Source organism: Anopheles gambiae, chromosome 2, assembly GCF_943734735.2.
Source record: "Anopheles gambiae chromosome 2, idAnoGambNW_F1_1, whole genome shotgun sequence".
Classification (NCBI taxonomy): Eukaryota; Metazoa; Arthropoda; class Insecta; order Diptera; family Culicidae; genus Anopheles; species Anopheles gambiae.
In genome coordinates, this window is record NC_064601.1 from 89,561,875 (window position 1) to 89,579,706 (window position 17,832).

The 17,832-nt window shown below is 44.1% G+C and overlaps 1 protein-coding gene across 3 annotated transcripts; it reads right to left on the minus strand.

The window, feature by feature from the left end:
- Window positions 1-409: 409 nt before the first annotated feature.
- On the minus strand, window positions 410-16,487 carry LOC1276454 (uncharacterized). 3 transcript variants are annotated; one of them, XM_061647000.1, is made up of 5 exons: window positions 16,107-16,487; window positions 15,068-15,348; window positions 11,755-11,865; window positions 1,778-1,860; window positions 410-1,519 (listed from the first exon to the last, which is right to left on the minus strand). In XM_061647000.1, the coding sequence occupies exons 2-5, from the start codon at window positions 15,113-15,115 to the stop codon at window positions 1,429-1,431; spliced, it is 333 nt and encodes a 110-aa protein (XP_061502984.1). In that variant the 5' UTR covers window positions 15,116-15,348; window positions 16,107-16,487; the 3' UTR covers window positions 410-1,428. The 3 variants fall into 3 exon arrangements, with proteins under 3 accessions (XP_061502984.1, XP_061502982.1, XP_061502983.1); XM_061646998.1 differs by having other exon boundaries at window positions 15,482-16,487; XM_061646999.1 differs by having other exon boundaries at window positions 15,452-16,487.
- Window positions 16,488-17,832: the final 1,345 nt, after the last annotated feature.

Consider the following 17,832-nt stretch of genomic DNA (forward strand, 5'->3'; position numbering starts at 1 on the left):
GTCAGGTAGTAATTCTTGCTATTAATACGAACAAAACTTGAAAACTAAGATCCATTGATATTATGAACAGTTTTTGAGGTAGCTTTGTTTACCACCACTATAGGAACACAATACGACGACTATAGGAACCATTACCACCATTATAGGTACAAAGAAGCAGTCACAAAAATATGTATTTTTTCGTAAATTTTATGTGTAAAAAATGGTAAAAAATGGTTGTGATTGCAAAGATAAAAGATATTTCAATTGCTATGTGTTAAAATATTCATAAATTTACCTTCCTGACACTTTAAATTCATTAAACCACATCTGTACCACTACAAATTGCACCACCATTGGTACATTTACCCTACTATGTATTGTTTCTCATTATTTTATTCGCTCTGCCTAAACAGGTAATTCAAAATCCAAAAAAAAGAAAGAATCTATTTCGTTGCACTTTTATTCAACGGCATAACATTAAAACACACTTGCTGTTGGTTTCTGTTTTCAACTAAATCAATAAAACATTGAGCTTCCATTGTGCGTGTATTATTTATACCATAACACATATTCTCCTCCGCTGAGCTGCAAAACGCTCTGCAGTGCACTCCGTGTTTGTCTCCCCCGAAAACCCCCAAAAACCCCTACAGCCAAAAAGGAAACAATTGCGTTGCGCCCCCGGGCTGCTTCTACAACCATTTCGTGTACGTGTGTCACGGACTGGCTTTAAAATAAAGCACACCAAGCTCCACTATAAGGGCCCTTTTTGGTTTGGTCACTATTCTCTAATCGCTATCCGCTACAAAACATGCGTTTCTACCAAATTAGTTGTTCCCTAAACGCTAAAATACACACACGCACACACATTTCAGGTTCGCTGATATGCGGATGAGTGTAAATTTGATTTCCGTTTTTGGTTTTTCGGTTCGATTATGTCGCTTTTGTGGCTGTTGTTTATGTTTCTTTTTTTGGTTTGGTGTAAAAATGTAAGTCTATAAAACGTTTGGTCTTCTAGTGCGTTCTAGTTTTTGATGATGTTGGTTTTGTTTCCTTGCGATTTTGCACACTTGTGCTGTCTGCATGATGTATTACAGAGTAAAGCTTTACATGGTGTTGAAAATGAAATGTGTTTTTTCTTCTAGCATAACATAAAATTAAATAAACACTGCTCTTGCTACTGCACGGATTGAGAATAATGTAGAAAGTTTCGCAAACCGCAAAACGGCCACCTGCTACGGTGCGCCAACCTAAGCTAAACTGATGCAATTTTAATTAACACTTTAATTACTGGTAATCCTTACAAAATCCAGATTCAACAAACGATAGGCGCTGCTCTCCAAAAGCGGCTCCTCACACTGCTCGTTATGACAGCGTGTGTCTCGAGGCGTCTTGTCAGCGGATAGACATCACACCATCGCCACCTTGCCATCGCGAAAGCCGGTGAGGTTAAGCCGTCTCCCAGTCCCACGTCGGTTGCGTCCAGATGTAGCCCGTGTTCGTCATGGAGCAGTACGCGTTATAGTACCGACCGGGTGATCTAGTCGGGGAGCCGGGAATGTCAAGCGGAGCAAAAAAAAACGAATAGAGTCAAACAAAAGGTAAAGCGAAAATAGTTAGTGGAGGAACACATTTTAACAAGCAAAAAAGCTCCTACTGCTAAAGCAACGATCACAGAGGACACACACATAGACACACACACACGCCGGTGGCTTGTGCTGCATTGCGATAAAAGTTGGCATGGTTCGCATTGTGTCCCGGGCATGCGAGTACACCACCCGGGCAGAAGCACACTCACCTGCAGTACGACCACTGTGGACAGCGGCATCGGAACAGCTGCTGGAATTCTTCCTTGCACACCTCATTCCACCAGCAGGTACGCTGAAACGAGTAAGGAGGGACGAGGGAGCTTAGAAAAAAAATGCACGGAACGTTAAAGGAACAGTATCCGGAGCAGGTATGCAAACAGCAGTCGCCGTCCTCTTTGAATGTTCACTTTTAAAGGACGTTTGAAGTGGATGTGTGTTTGTTTTTACGCTTTTTTTTTTGAGGGAGAAACCCTGCTCTCACATACTTCTAGGTAAGACCATCATTTGCTTTGCTGGTGTCTCTTGCAGCACAAAAAAAAGGGGAGGAAGAGATGGTAATAAATTTTCCGGATAGTTAACCTAACCGGATTGAAAGTTTTTTTTCCGCTCAGTGAGCAGAAGGGACCCCCAAACTCTGGAGAGCTTTATTGACACGTCGTAACGGAAAGTTTTCCACTTCGTAATGTTTCGCCAACTCGCCCGGTAGCGCTCTTCCTCTCTCTCTCTCTCTCTCTCTCTCTCTCTCTCTCTCTCTCTCTCTCTCTCTCCCCTCCATCAGTCTCCCTTTTCCTGTGAATTGCGTCGGGTTAATTAAGTCCAATAAATGATTCATTCTCAGTTTCTGTGCCACACTTTGGGGCGCTTTGGAGTGGGCGACTTTCGCGGCTTTTGCCCATTTAGCCGGCTAGCGTAGGGGAAACTTTGTAGCATAAGGGGAGGGGGGGGGGGGGGGAAGGGAGATTCTTCGGAAGTGTCGAGCTTTGCAGGATAGGTAACCTTTTTGGGTGGGATGGGGAGGGAAGGGACAAAAGTTCGGCCGATACGACGGATGCTGCTGTCGACGAGAAGTTGTGCCAGACGACGGCTTTCACTGAACCGTTGTCATAACTTTGTGATGAACAACGTTCACCTTCGTATTGTTTAGGGAAGAGGGGATATGGGGAAGAGAGCAACAATTTTAGGTATGGGAGAAATAAGGGCTTTGTAATGAGATAAAATTGTGTGACAGTTTTGGAAAATGGCAGTGCAGGATGTTGAACAAATTGAATTTACCAAACGCAGGGAGCGGCAGTTCGAGGAAATGTCAAAGTAATTCGTTGCATTACTGAAAGTTACTCGTTGCGTTGTGTGGCCGATGTAAAACTGTTAACTGGATTATAAAAACTTTAGGTTGAGCAACACTGAAGCATCATATCGTCTATCAAAACGTAAATAATCAATGTTGCTGATGTTGCTGAACATATATTTAAGTTACGAATATGTGCTACAGTAGTTCTCAAAGAAAAAGTTCCGAGAGGGAAAGATTGTTCAGAACATAGCCAGCAATTTGCTTTGATTTGTATGCAGATGAGGTAGATGTTTGATGTATGCTAGATATTACTTATATGTGATCATTTTTTGCCTATTTGGTTGCTAATTTTCTGCAAAGTGTCCCAATATTTGCTCCAACACACACCTTAAGCCTCCGAAAGTCGTCACTTTTTATCCTGAGGGCATATTTTAAATTCCTAAATAAATAATATTTGTGTCCAGATGTAAAATTATGGTTATGATTGTTATTTAAAATATTGAATGCTCCAATGGAGCATATCTAGCAAGGTTAGCAAACTAACTTGAAATTAAACTCAATCAATCAATTAATCTGTAGTTTAGATACGTATGAACCTTGTCCCGCACGTCGAAGAGATAGTCGGAAACTATCAAAGAGGATTCTGAAACGGAAAATCAACCACTGATCAGATCATACCATGCGGCAGATCTTGGAGAAGATGGCTGAATACAGACACGACACATCCCATCTTTTCATTGACTTCACAGCTGCATATGATAGTATAGCCAGGGTAAAACTGTATGACGCTATGAGCTCTTTTGGAATTCCGGCCAAACTGATAAGGCTAGTTAGAATGACTATGACCAACGTCACTTGCCAGGTGAGGGTAGATGGAAAACTCTAAGGACCACCAAGGGTCACATCATTGGTCTGCGGCTCTCCTATGTAGCAGAAGCCTACCAAGGGATCGAGCAGGCGACAGAGAGCCTCGGATTGCAGATAAACGAGGCAAATACCAAACTGATGGTGGCAACATCAGCGGGCCCACCAACAAATAATCAGAATCTACGTAGGCGTGTCGTGCAGATAGGTGAACGCACTTTTGAAGTCGTCCCACAATTCACCTATCTTGGGTCAAAGGTCAGCAACGACAAAAGCATGAAAGCAGAGTTGCGCGCAAGGATGCTGGCTGCCAACCTGTCATTCTACAGCCTGAAAAATCAGTTCACCTCAAAGAATCTGTCGCGACGGACGAAGCTGGGACTTTATAGTACATATATAGTACCAGTACTCACATACGCCTCTGAGACATGGACACTGTCCAAATCTGACGAAATCCTCTTAGCCGCGTTCGAGAGGAAGATGCTCAGAAGGATACTTGGCCCCGTATGTGTGGAAGGACAATGAAGGAGTCGCTATAATGACGAGCTATAGGAGATATACGGCGACCTCTCTGTCGTACAGCGTATCAAGCTCGCCAGGCTCCGGTGTGTTGGCTAAGTTGTACGTATGGAAACGGACGACCCACCTCGTAAAGTCTTTTTAGGTCGACAACAAGGACAGAGGAGGCGTCGTAGGCCCAAACTGAGGTGGCAAGATGGCGTGGAGACGTCTGTCTATAAGGCCGAGATAACGGGCTGGCAGACGAAGGCGCGAGACCGTGAGCGGCTTCGGTCACTCCTGAGGCAGGTCAAGACCGCAAAGCGGTTGTAGCCCCGGATTAGTATGTAAGTAAGTAAGAACCTTTGAAATTTCAAGATTACTTGAAGCTTTAGTATATGTTGTGATATGATAATTGTAATATAAGCCGGATAGAAAGAACATTTTCCCAAGCCATCCCATCCATTAATCTAGCGAGCAAGTTCAATTGACGCGGTAATTAGGGTTTTTTTGTGTCAGTAACTGTAATCTTCAATAATGACCAACTCTCCTAATCGAAGAAGTTCTATACCGAGGCCAAACACAACCCAGATACTGGTGCGTGTTATTCAAACTGTAGCGACCAGAACGCCATCTGGTGCGCACACCTAGAACTACCGACAGAAAATGTTTAACGGGCTAGTTAGGCAGGGACTGCACACAAAGCTAGAGCAGGACAAACAGTGGTAGCATGCTGCACCGCAGCTATAAAAACGGTGGCTTGTTCCATACACGCTCTCTCTCGTCCTAAACGTTTCCACACCGACACGCGCATATCCGTCCGGCTTACCCGACACTTCTTCTCCGGCAACTCTCGAACGAACAACACTAATTTTCGCGTCTCTCCCAAACTCACCGTTCCGCGGCTTAAAAGAAAAAAATAAATCGAATTCTACCTAAACGTAGTTCGCCAAGCGTGTTGCGTATCTTTTAAAAAATTAGGGACCACTTTTGTGGCGCCCCTAAAACTGGTGACCCCGACGTGATTCGCAACCCGCCGCGGATGCCGTCGGGATCCCCTAAAACTGGTGACCCCGACGTGATCCGCAACCGACGCCGCGAATTCGTACGTGAGTGTGTGTGTGTGTACTACGCATCGCAAACTTGTACCGCGTTGAACGTGTTAAAACGTGCCACCGGCAGCGGAGATCGACGCAGAGAAGACAACGTGTGTGTGTGAGGCCTACGACCGGGAGTGCTACCAGCGTTAGAGGTACCGGCAACGCAGCTGGCCTCCTCCCCCCTTTCCCTGTAAAGTGTGCAACGAGCGCCCTTTCATCATTCACAGGACGTTGAGTGCGGGCCGACGAAAAAACGCAGCAACGCCGTGTTAGTGCGCCCGTAGCTACACGGAGCGTTCCTGCATTCAGCGAACAAAAGAACCCCCCGCACACACGCGCGCCGCCTCGAAGCGAGACAAGCGCACACACACCATCATCGGCGCAGCAGAAATTTTCCATCGAGCTTTCGACGGCTGACGCAATCGACGCAATTCTTGGAAGCGGATCGACGACAATCTCCGCTGGTGGTCTCCTCGACGCCGATCACCGCCTCGCAAGCTGTTCCTACACCTCGTGCTACTGGGAATTTTCCGTTTGTGTGCGCTTCCATCTACGGGTGCGAACAAGAAGGAAGACACCTACGTCGAGTTGCGCACGCAAATTATCCAGCCGTAGCAGTAGTGACACATCGCCGCCATCACGATTTTTTCGCTCAAAGGCGAACCCGCTTGGATCCAGCCGACAAGAAAAACGACGCCGCCATTTTGTCTACACAATTCCGCCGTAAGGGAGAAGACACCATTTGCTGCTCGCGAAAAAGGACGACGCACACCATCATGCGAACCGACGCACTTCATCGTTCTTACCTCTACCTGTGCATGAACGTGGAGACAACCAGGAGTATTTGCGTCATCATCACCGCTTAACACCATGGACGAGAGAGCCGCTGCCGCCATCATCGTGTTCGCGTGGATCTACCCGACCGGGAGGGCCGCTGACAGCAGGCCCCGCGAAGACGCCACTACGCACGCCGTCACCACGACAACGATCATGCGTCATCATCATCGTGATATTAAGGTAAGATCCACCCTTTTACGACTAACTGCGAACATTCTGCAGCGATAAAAAATGATGTGCTACCCCAACGTCAATGGGAAACCGCCGCCGACCATGCGGTACCTCGCAACCGACCGATAACCGACCTTGCATCCGGACCGCCGAAGACGACTACCTTCCAGTCCGCGCCAGGCACCCAAGCTTTCTATTAGCTTTCGAACAACCTACCGACCACTACCTATTCGGTCAGGAGGCGTTAACTGCCGGTCTCTTTGCTCGTGCCACCATGGACCGCAATGAGGCAGTACGCAACCGACTTCCTCACCACGAACCATCGAAAACTCTCGACGATTAGTATCAACGGAAAATGATCGCCTTGCCACGTTTCTTCGTCGCTACCGATGCCGACACCTAAGCGATTAATCGAATCGATACCGAATCTGCCGCACAGCGGCCCGACCGAAAACGCTATACGCTACGTATGCCGACCTCGAAGCAGAATCCCCACATCGACCGCTACTCGAACCCTAAAGCGAGATCCTTCGCCTAACCGATGACACTACGATTCGTTTGGCAGGACCGTAAGGGGGAACAGGATTCGTCTGCTTTCCTGCTCATCCACTTGCCCAGACATCATCGGGTACTTTTTCGCTCAGCCAGGGTAACCGCTACCGACCAGCACCAATCTGCTTACCTGCTGACCCGAACGATATCAAACCGAAACGTATCGACACTTGTTTCAACGTTCCTACAGGACACCGTCTGGCACTTTGACCGATTGGAATAGTTGCTCGCCCATAGCAACATATCATTCGACCGTCGCCGCAACAAACGTATCACGCTTCATACCAAGCACTTACACAAATTTTCGAAGTCGTTTCAGATCTTTGTAACGGACAGCTACGCTAATCTCCGTCAACCGCCTGAAACCAACCCAAGCAACGAACGACCACGACCATATCGGCCTCGTGACACCGTCACTCGATTGCCCGCCGATGACCGGACGCGCGCATAACTCCGATGTCCCAACTGCCATCGCCCGAACAACCGTTGACGAGCCGGCAAAACACGACTTCGATGCCTCCGCCGTCGACACCGACCTGAACGCCGAAAGCCCGAAAGTGCACTTAATCGATTTCACATGCACCGTCGCTACCTGCAGCTACGTCGACCGCCAGCAGCATCGACCGCCAGCTGCACCAACCGCCAGCTGCACCCCACCACCACCTATCCTACGACATATGGAATCGATCGTATCGACCGGTGTTACCAGGGCTCAACGGAAACTCGCCTTCCTCTACGATACCAGTAACACCGCTCTAGGAGGGGAATCCTGTAGCGACCAGAACGCCATCTGGTGCGCACACCTAGAACTACCGACAGAAAATGTTTAACGGGCTAGTTAGGCAGGGACTGCACACAAAGCTAGAGCAGGACAAACAGTGGTAGCATGCTGCACCGCAGCTATAAAAACGGTGGCTTGTTCCATACACGCTCTCTCTCGTCCTAAACGTTTCCACACCGACACGCGCATATCCGTCCGGCTTACCCGACACTTCTTCTCCGGCAACTCTCGAACGAACAACACTAATTTTCGCGTCTCTCCCAAACTCACCGTTCCGCGGCTTAAAAGAAAAAAATAAATCGAATTCTACCTAAACGTAGTTCGCCAAGCGTGTTGCGTATCTTTTAAAAAATTAGGGACCACTTTTGTGGCGCCCCTAAAAAACTATCATAAAGTCTAACGAGATTCGTTCCCGGAGGCGTTATCTTCCCGTAGTCTACATTCACACCTCATGCACACCCACTGTCTTTGCAGCAGAAAGTTTCAACTTTCACGCCACCAGAATAAACGAGTGGTTTGAAGGGCTAAGTGGAAAACTTTTGTTTCCCCTCAACCAAGTGTGCAGAATATTATGCTTTCCAACTTTTTATGGGGAATACCGTCGCGGGTCCTTTTGATGACGTACTCTCTCTCTCTCTCTCCTTATCTATCTTTCCATGTAATCAGATTCCCAACTGCTCTCATCAGCACTCTACAGCGACCGATTGCAGCCAAATCAGCCTAATTTATCATCGTAATTAATGGTTTATCTGTGCATTCCTTTTTTGTATCTCAGCTCAAGTGCTGGGAGCAGTAGAGGCAGAAGCTTAAGTAGCGTCGGCATAAAATTACTGTTCCACCTGCTGCTGCTGCTGCTGCTGCTGTTAGACCCTGGTCTTTGGACGACATTACTGCTCCCAATCACCCGTATCGCTGCCCGTGTAATCTGTGTGTAAATATTTTGATGGATTGAGACAAAATTTTCATCTTAACAGCCATTAATCTCTCGTTTCCATTCCCTACGGAGGCTTCGGGGTAATGGAAGGTGGAAAAAAAAGCGTCAACATCATGGTATGAAATTTATTTACTTTATCTTCGTGCTAACAAAACAACGGTGTTGGTGTGTATGTGTATGTTTATCGACATTAGTGCCTGCGACTCCTGGAGGTGGTGAAATCCGCCAAGGATTGGCGTCGGGTGCGATTTCAAGCGAATCGTTACAATTGCCTTACTAGAATCGATCCTATCTCAAGGCGCGGACGAGGACGACCGTAACTTTCCTTCCTATACTACTTCACGCCAAAGGCAAGCGAAGGCAAGCGAATAATTGGATATTTTATTGAGGTTTTGCAGCCGAGCAAAAGATCTTTATCGTCTTCGCGCTACGCATCAGACCAGACGGAGGGAGTGTGTGAGAGAGAGAGAGAGAGCTGCCCTGTCTAGCGAGCCAACAGCCACAAGTGTTTTTGTTGGTGGTGAAAGTCCTCCCCCGAACGCACCCCGTACCGTGTAAGAGAGAGAGAGGAAAGTAAAACAGCTTCAGGCCAAAACCGAATCCCCAGCAGTACAGGGTTTTCCATTCCAATTAACAATTGTCCACAGTCTACTAGCAATCCTCGATTTGAAAAACACAATTGTCTACCACTTACAAACAAGTCAAGCCGTTTTTGGTACACTGTCCATTTCAATTTCACAATTGTCGTCTTCGAAAACATACGACACGATGCGGCACGGTTTTGGCTGGAACGTGTATCACTTGTCTGTAAGAATTGAACCATGTTGTAAACAGGTCTTGATTGAATATGAGAATATGGGAAAGTTGAGCAATATGGACATGCTAAGGAGTTTTATCATATGGTTTTAGTTATTCTTTGAGCGTTACAGTTTTTAAGCTATTTTGGGACGTTCTAATATTTTTTTTACATTTGATACCAGTAAAAGCACCGATTGATGTACAAATTTCTGCATTGTATTGAAAAATTAAAGTATAGATAAAACTGTCTAGCATGTCCATGTTGCTCAGCTTTCCCAACTTCAAGTGATACACGTTCCAGCCAAAACCAAAACAACCCGTGCCGCATCTGACGTGTGTTTTCGAAGACGACAATTGTGAAATTGAAATGGACAGTGTACCAAAAACGGCTTGACTTGTTTGTAAGTGGTAGACAATCGTGTTGTTCAAATTGAGGATTGCTAGTTGACTGTGGACAGTTGTTAATTGGAATGGAAAACCCTGTAAGGCCTCCTGTGCGCGTGTGTGTTGAAATTCGCTTTAAATCCGTTCGCGATTCTACAGTTGGTTTACTGCCCTGCTGTGAAGCATGCATGATTTCACATTGAAAGTAAGGCTCTAGACACACACACACACACACACCATCGCACGCACATTGTCTTCACTCTACATTAAGGTGGCGGAATTGTTGGTTGCTGTCGCTGAAAAGCTTTTCACGCTGAAAGAGTGACGAATAAAAATGATTCCCCACGTCATGTGCCACCGAGCTCAACACCAACTGAAAGATTCTTTTGGGAGTTTATATACGTGTGCGTGTGTGTGTGTCTTTATGTGGAAGTGTAGCATTTTCGACGGAAAAATTTCCATTTTTAATCAAACGCCGAAAGCCCTAAAATTCCTCTTGCTTCATTGTGGTACGGTGGCGGTGTTACGGGTTTTCGTTTATTATTTTTGCCACTCTCTGAGGTGGTTTGTTCACCACGGCAGCACACCGAAAGGAAACCCATTAGAGACTCAATTAATGGAAAGGAAATTGATTTTCTTTGCCGTGTGCCATAGGCTTGGATTGGAGGAAAAACCAGCCCCGGCGGGGTTTTGACAATCTTTCTCCGTAAAGTTTTTCGTGGAAGTTGGAAATCAAAGAAAAATTCCAACCAGCCTAAAAAAATGGAATGTGAAATTTTCTACTGTAGAAATAAGAAAGGGAAAAAAGGTGACAGAGATGGGAGCGTAAGCAGGATAAGGGATATGAAAATATTTTCCTGGTATTTTTCGAATTGTGCCGGTATTTTCCACAGTAAGGTACCACCCTCCCAACAGCAATAGGAAGGAAATCAAGGCAATGTGAAAGGGGTGTCTGGTGGGCTGGTTGAGCTAATTTAATAAGGTTTAAAAAAGCTCCTCTTTGTGCCCCGAAAAGCGTCGGCATGCTTCCATCACGGTTGGATAATATTGTTTCAAGGGCTGTGGGGTGCTTGAAAAAGGGAGTGCGAAGGTTCATTAAAGTGCAATTAAATTAGGCATCAATTTGGAAATACCGTTGAGTTGCTTTACAGGAAGAAAAACACGCCACAGTTTGATGTGAAGCAGTAGTCACTTAATTAAATTAAAATTAGTGAACTGCTTTAATTGAGGTTGGTTAAAGTATTAAAAAAAAAACAAAATTAAAGCCAGAGCTGAGTACAGTATTATAAAAATAATCATCTCGCTCACAGCTTTAACACGAAAAGCGTGTAAAAATGCATCAATGGTACGAACGAAGAAAAAGAAAAAAAAAGTCAATTTTCTTTGCACTCCATCACACGCGCCCAGTAATAACAGGCAACAACAGACACAATGTATATTGCTTTTCCCTGGAAAAACGTATTATCACAACGTGCCAAAAGGGAAGCAATCATAGCACGGCTCAGTGTAAGTCATGTATCGTTCTCTCCCATCCCAACAAACCCAAGAAAAAAAAGGGACCTCCACCAAAGCTGTGGTGTATGAATGGGCCCTATGAAAGACGCTACACACACAGATTGCTTTCATTGAATTGAGTTCAATTTTATCGGCTTGCATAGCGGTAAAACCTTCTCAGCAGCGAAACCGTGTGTGTGTTGCCTTCGTCGTTCACACGAAGGAGATGTAGGGGAAAATGGAAGAAAAGCCTAACCGCGCCTATAAAGGGCAAGCCAAGAAAAGCCCTTTTCCTCTGCTGCACACACTGTTGCATGCGCACACAAACAAACACACACACGCAGAGGGAGCGAAGCGGCAACACACATCGCACGCCGTAAGTGCGATAACGAAGCAACCGGAGCGGAATGAAAGCACATTAACCTTCCGCACTACTACCGGTAACGATGGTGTTTCAGCCTCAGGTGCACACGTTGCTTACTTACCTCCGTCAGATAGCCGCGCACACTTTGATCCGAGTAGCTGCGCTTAACGATGCGACCGGACGCGGGCGGCAGGATGGATATTGCACCGAACACGGCGAAGGCAACCCACACCTATATGGAGGAAAAAAAGAGAGAAAAATGCTTATGAGAAACGCTTCGTGTGCAGTTGCAAAGGGCTTTGGTGTTTGGGTGAGCGGCCAGAAGAGGAAACATCAATCCCGGAGTAAAAAAAAAAGTGACACAGGTAAGAAAAATCGCGAGTTAAAAGAAAACACACACAAACAGTGCAGCAAGAAATTGCCCGGCTCACCATAATTCCGGTGGTGATTCCGGGAGCCGAACCGCTTTTCCTGTAGCGCGGTAAATGATGGAGCATTGATTAAGGGAAGAGGGGGGGGGGGGGGGAGTGGTTAGGCGGGATTGCAAAAATGAAAATGAAACCAGTAGTGTAAGTGCGCGCTTTTTTTTTTATTTCTCCCCATTGTGAACGTGCCGAAACGAATGACGAAAACGTGAGCGCACGATATAAAGCTTTCCCCAGTAGGCGTGTAGAGGGATTGGAGGGAAACGACAGGGCAAGGGAATAGTGAAAGGAAATAATAAAGGGAAAATAACAATGTCAGGAATCTTCATGAGCACACCGCGCTAGTGGCGGCGCTATTCACCATTTTGTTGCCGCCGTTTACTTTCGGTGTGGCCATGTTCCTTACAAACCAACAACAAAAGCAACCACAGGAAGGGGAATAAAGGGATAAAGAGGACTCAGGAAGGTGGTTGGGTTTACTGGGCGATGGGTATGAAAAGGGTTGAAGAGGTTCCCGTTTTTTTGCGTTGTCGTTCGCGCGTTGGCTTTCCGAACCAAAAAGCAAAAAACTTCGTCTTGTGGGCGAGAATAACGGGCGAATGGTCGCAATGTACTTGAGCAGGAATACAGTAAAGCGTGTAAAACAGTGCAGCAGGAGTGAGACTATTCAAACTACGGCTTAGATAGTTATTCTTCTTTTGCGAAAATTTTCTCAGATGTAATAATTTGCACCTCTATTAAACATATCTAAAAAAAATACTGCATTTTTCATTTTCAAGTCAGGGTTTCTCAAGGCGTTTTGGTTGTTCTCTGAATGAGGGCCCCTTTTTTAGATCGTTTAGATCGAAATTTCAGCCTGTCAACTGTTTGCATTGTATAGCAGTTTTCAAGCAGCTATCAAAGTGGGTTAAGTATGCAGGTGGACTTATCCCTAGGTGTATGTATTTAGAAGTTCGATTTTTATCGCTTCTGCTTTTGAATGAAGATTTAAAGAATGTTTTGTGTATTCGTCAAGCTACCAGAAATCATGTTTGAGCAAAATAAAATAAATAAAATGGTAAATTGGTAATACATAATAAAAAAAATGCTATGCGACCACCTGGTCTACATAAACTTTGATTCTAGATTCCACCACCTGATATCTTTAATGCGCCTTAGGATAAATGAAAACAACACCTAGCCCAGTCAGTCAGCCTTCTGTTAATTTACCCATTCGAGCAGTTTTGTGTCTGCCATAACAGTAATTTAAGAGCAATTGAGCGATACGAAGAGTTGTCGTTTGTTGTCAGTGAAAAGATGTAAATAAGAACAAAAACAATTTACTGGTAATTGTCTTTTAGTGGAAGAAGACGGCGGCGGTGTGTTCAAAATTGTAAAATGTAAAAATCAGCCGAGAAATTGCGTTGATTAGCCGAGTTTGTTAAAAAAAACATTGTAAGTTAAAGCAAATTATTAAATATAACCATTAAACTATAATGTAATACATTTCGTGTTATTTATTGACAATTTGGCCGAAAAAAATTAAAATAAAATAGAGGAAGGAATAGGATCCATCAGAAGTGCTCGAACGGGTAAATTAACGACTGCTAATTTACCATTGAATTACTCTTAAATTACCGGTAATTAAGCGGTAAGATAGCGGTAAATTAAGCCCGATTTGCCTGACTGGGAGGTTTGTTTTGCTTGTTTTGCCATTTTTTCGAGCAGGTACTCGAATCCCATTCTAACTTTGAGGCTAGAATAATCTAGACTGAAAATTTCAGGCTACTTTTGTGTGTGGTTTTGTATGGAGTGTTTACATCATTGCAACCTCTAACTGTCAAACTCCATACAAAAAAACTGACTAGAATCATGAAGGACCCCTGATTTAGAACTTGTCTCACTATTCATTGACTGTATTCGTCTATCAATTTTTGTATTCGTCCTACTAAATATTTACTGTTAACCTATATTTTGTTAATAATAGTTTGATCAAAATGATCAAATAATGCCAACAAATTAGTAAAAATCGATTAGAGGAAATAAGTAGCAAACATATCGACTTAACCATGGGAAAAATTCAGAAAAAAAACTCAAGAAGCATTCAAAAATCGTTGGAAAACATACAAATAAATTATGATAAATACTGTGCAAACGGGGCTGAATCGCTTTCAAACTTTTAACTAGCTCCAACTTTCAAATGCTTATGCGGTCTACTATCAATAAACGAGTTTATTAGGATAGGTTTAAAAGAGTAATCTTCAAATGATTCAGGACGAAAAAGACTTCCTTAAATAACTAAATAATAAGGATAAGGATGATAACTAAATAATGCTGAAATAAAAAAATAAAAAAGGAAATAGTTCCCTGTTGCCAAACATTCGTACCGCACTGTTCGAGCCGCACAACCGCACGGCATCAATAATACGAACACCGGTAGCCCTTCAGCCCGTCATCTCGTGCCTGATCGATAGCGGCATAGTTGAGTACCCTTCAAACCCGCCGCCGCCGCCGCTGATGCTGCTGCTTCTGCCCGTTGGCCGCACATAATCGGGCATCTCGGTGTCTTACTCTTTTCCTGGACTTTCCTCGGCCATCCTTATCGATCTTTCGACGGGCTCGACAGGGATATCCACAAGCACACCGAGGAAAGGGGCGGGATGGACACAGGGGAAAACGTTTTATTTTTTCGGTCCGAGCGCGTCCTTATTATGGCCTTCAAGTAGAGCCCGGCGGTCGTGCAGTTGTAAACGATGGTGGGATGACTCCTGGTGCGTCATAATACCCGTGGGCCGTGGGACAGCATTAAAATAAAGGGAAGGATTTGCAGGGGAAATAGCGGGCGCCTTCAATCGAATCGAAGGCCTGTCGGTACGAAGGTTGGGTTGGGTCATTAAAATTGTCCTTTTTTTGGGGGTGTTTTATTTTGATTTTCTAAACACCATTATAAACACTCAGTTGAATTAAGTTTTATAAATTAATTTCTAGCCTACAGTTTTATCGAATTTATCGAATCAAATTCTAACTCACCTTACTCATTTTGCTTCTTCGAATCACTTTCTCTCCCTTCGCGGCCATGCTCTCTGTTTATCGACGCAAAAGCAACGCTTGCTATGATGCTGCTGCTGCTTCACCGCAAACTGTCTTCCAAAGTGGTGCCGCCAAAACAACAACAGTCGTTTAGCCGGCGGCTGTGGCGCGGGTCTCTGGCGCGGTGAATTGCAATTGTTGTCCAATTGCCACCACTTTGCGGTTGACGCGCCCGGCGTACGGCGATGGCGGGGCCAATAACGGCTGTGTTGTTGTGTGGACTGGGGTGAACAAAACAACAAAAAAACTCACTGTTAAAACAGCAAACACTTGTGTGCCGCAATCAATCGGGCGATGTTATCCAATCTTGCTGGAATCACTTACAAAAAGCGTAACAAAATCAATTCCTCCTACCGAGCGTGTGTTGTGCCCGTTCTCACGCGTAAAAAGACACGTTTTTTAGCCTTCCTTTTCCTGCCTGAATGCCCCCAAAGAGTGGGATTTGATCTGTTATCGTTCAAACTAATAGATACATCACACGCCGCATCGAGGGAGAAAACCGCACGACACAACAAGATTAAAGCAAACGAGCGTGTGAAAAGATTGGCGTATAATACGAGGAACTGATGAACTGGCACAAAAAAACCAAACTTTTCAACTTGTTGATAACGATGGTGTACGGATAGAACGCACTGAACGAACCGCCTCCCTTTGGGCTGGCTTTGATAAATTGATGTTGCTCAGTTTCTGCGTCACCGCCTGCTTTGGTTCGTGCTGACTGGGTGTCCGAGGATTAAAGGTTATGCTGGAAGGAACGTTTTTTGTTGTTTCTTCTTTCCGGCTGCTTCTCTGGCGATGTCCCGACGGCTCTTTACGCTACGATTTATTCATGAGCGCTTCACTTTCACTAGTTTCGTTGCGGAATGGTGCCTGAGGTTGCTGTGTTTTTTCCTTCCTCTGTTTTATCACTTTCTTTGCGATTTTTTGGTTTTATTTGTAACACTCTAGCCTTTTTTTTACGCAATCAGCATTTACACACCGTAAAACACACGGCGCCAAAAGCAACGGCGCAAAATGCTTATGCCGTGTGGCGTACCGAAGCAAATGAAGCGCACATTACACCACTCTATTCATATTCCGCATCCCTGATGACGTCGTGCAGGGAAACACGCCAAACAAGCATCAAACACGTTGGAAGCACAACAACTCCAGTTGGCAGTGGCGAACCGCCGCGGCACACGCGATGATTGCTTGGACAGCACACCTTTGGGCAAGCGTGGCGCGCGTGTGTGTGTAAGTGTGCGGTGCGCTAATACGTGCTGGTAAATAGAGAGTTGTCAAAACACGCTGCTGCTGTCACGCTCGTACGGGTCGGAAGGAAGATCATCATCAACTGCTGCCGTCGACTGTCGCCGGTATGCGCGTTACCCTCGCGAGAGTGCAGAATGTTCTATACCGCTGCGTGGTTTCAATGTGTTCGGTGCCGTGTACCGTGCACAGTGGTAGATGGTGGTGAGAGTGAGACGACTAGTTGGATTTTACGGTGGAAAAGCTTGCAGGAAGGATGCTTTTATTTTGCTGGAGTGGAAAGCTTTTTGCGGAAAGCTGTGCGTAAAAGGAGACGCCTGGTGGCGCGTAGAAAAGCTCGAAAAGAAAAGTTTGGGGAAGGAATTTCTTAGGATGATTTGAATAAATGCATTTATTTGTAGAGTCACCCTTTACCTATAGCAAGCGCTGATAATAGCATAAAATGGGGTTTAATGCATTATTTTTTAAGTGTTCACTCATTATCGTTATTAAATGACGTTTTGATCGTAGTTTGCATACAAGAAGATATTATTTGAATGTATTATGCAGTTTTTATATGTTTTTACAAATACAAAAGAGTGATTTGGTTGGTTGCCTTCTTCTCCGATAATTATTCTCTGTTAATTGAAAGCATTTATTGTCCTACAGCGTCTACCACAACTATATGGATAGTCGTTTTTTGCAATTTGCGGAAAATCCATAAGAGATAGATTAAATTAGTGAATGTATGAGCTGTGCAGAATATTATTTCACATCTTCGTATATTTTTTCCATTTTTTTTAACACGTTTTTACACGACTTATAACGAAAAAATAAATTTATTGTCGTACCATAACTATAAAGACACTTCGAAAACCAGGTTTTATGTGCTAACTAACGCATTAAAAAATCGTTAAAAAATATAAATAACGTATTCTAGAAAGATTTTAAAGAAATACATTTTTGAACGATTTTAAAAAAGTGTTTTTTAAACTTATTTTAAGGTTTTATAAGTTTTGTAAGAGTAATTATCAAAATATATATTTTTTAAACATCAAAAAATTTCACACAATTTTTTTTTCGCTTGCAATGATTGTTTTGAAATTGCAAACCAAAGTATGTAAAAAGATTTCCAAAAATTATTTTGAAATTGCCATGAGAACCTTATCAATGTTGTGAACAACGGTTAAAAACTCATCCGATCAAACAAAAGCGACACAAAAAGCTCAACAACAATTTTTCTAGAATAAAAATGTCTAGAATATGTTATTTATATTTTTGAACGATTTTTAAATGGATTTGTTAGCACATAAAACCTGTTTTTCGAAGTGTCTTTATAGTTATGGTACGACCATAAATTTGTTTTTTCGTCATAAGTCGTGTAAAAACGTGTTAAAAAATTTGAAAAAAATATACGAAGATGTGAAATAGTATTCTGCACAACTCATACATTCACTGTTTTTATCTATAACTTATGG

Coding starts and splice junctions, on each gene's coding strand:
- LOC1276454 (XM_061647000.1), bottom strand. CDS start 15,115: ATGGCCGCGAAGGGAGAGAAAGTGATTCGAAGAAGCAAAATGAGTAAG. Junction 11,866..15,067: donor GAAGAAGCAAAATGAGTAAG/GTGAGTTAGAAT, acceptor TCCTCCATATAG/GTGTGGGTTGCCTTCGCCGT. Junction 1,861..11,754: donor TGCGCGGCTATCTGACGGAG/GTAAGTAAGCAA, acceptor TACTCGTTTCAG/CGTACCTGCTGGTGGAATGA.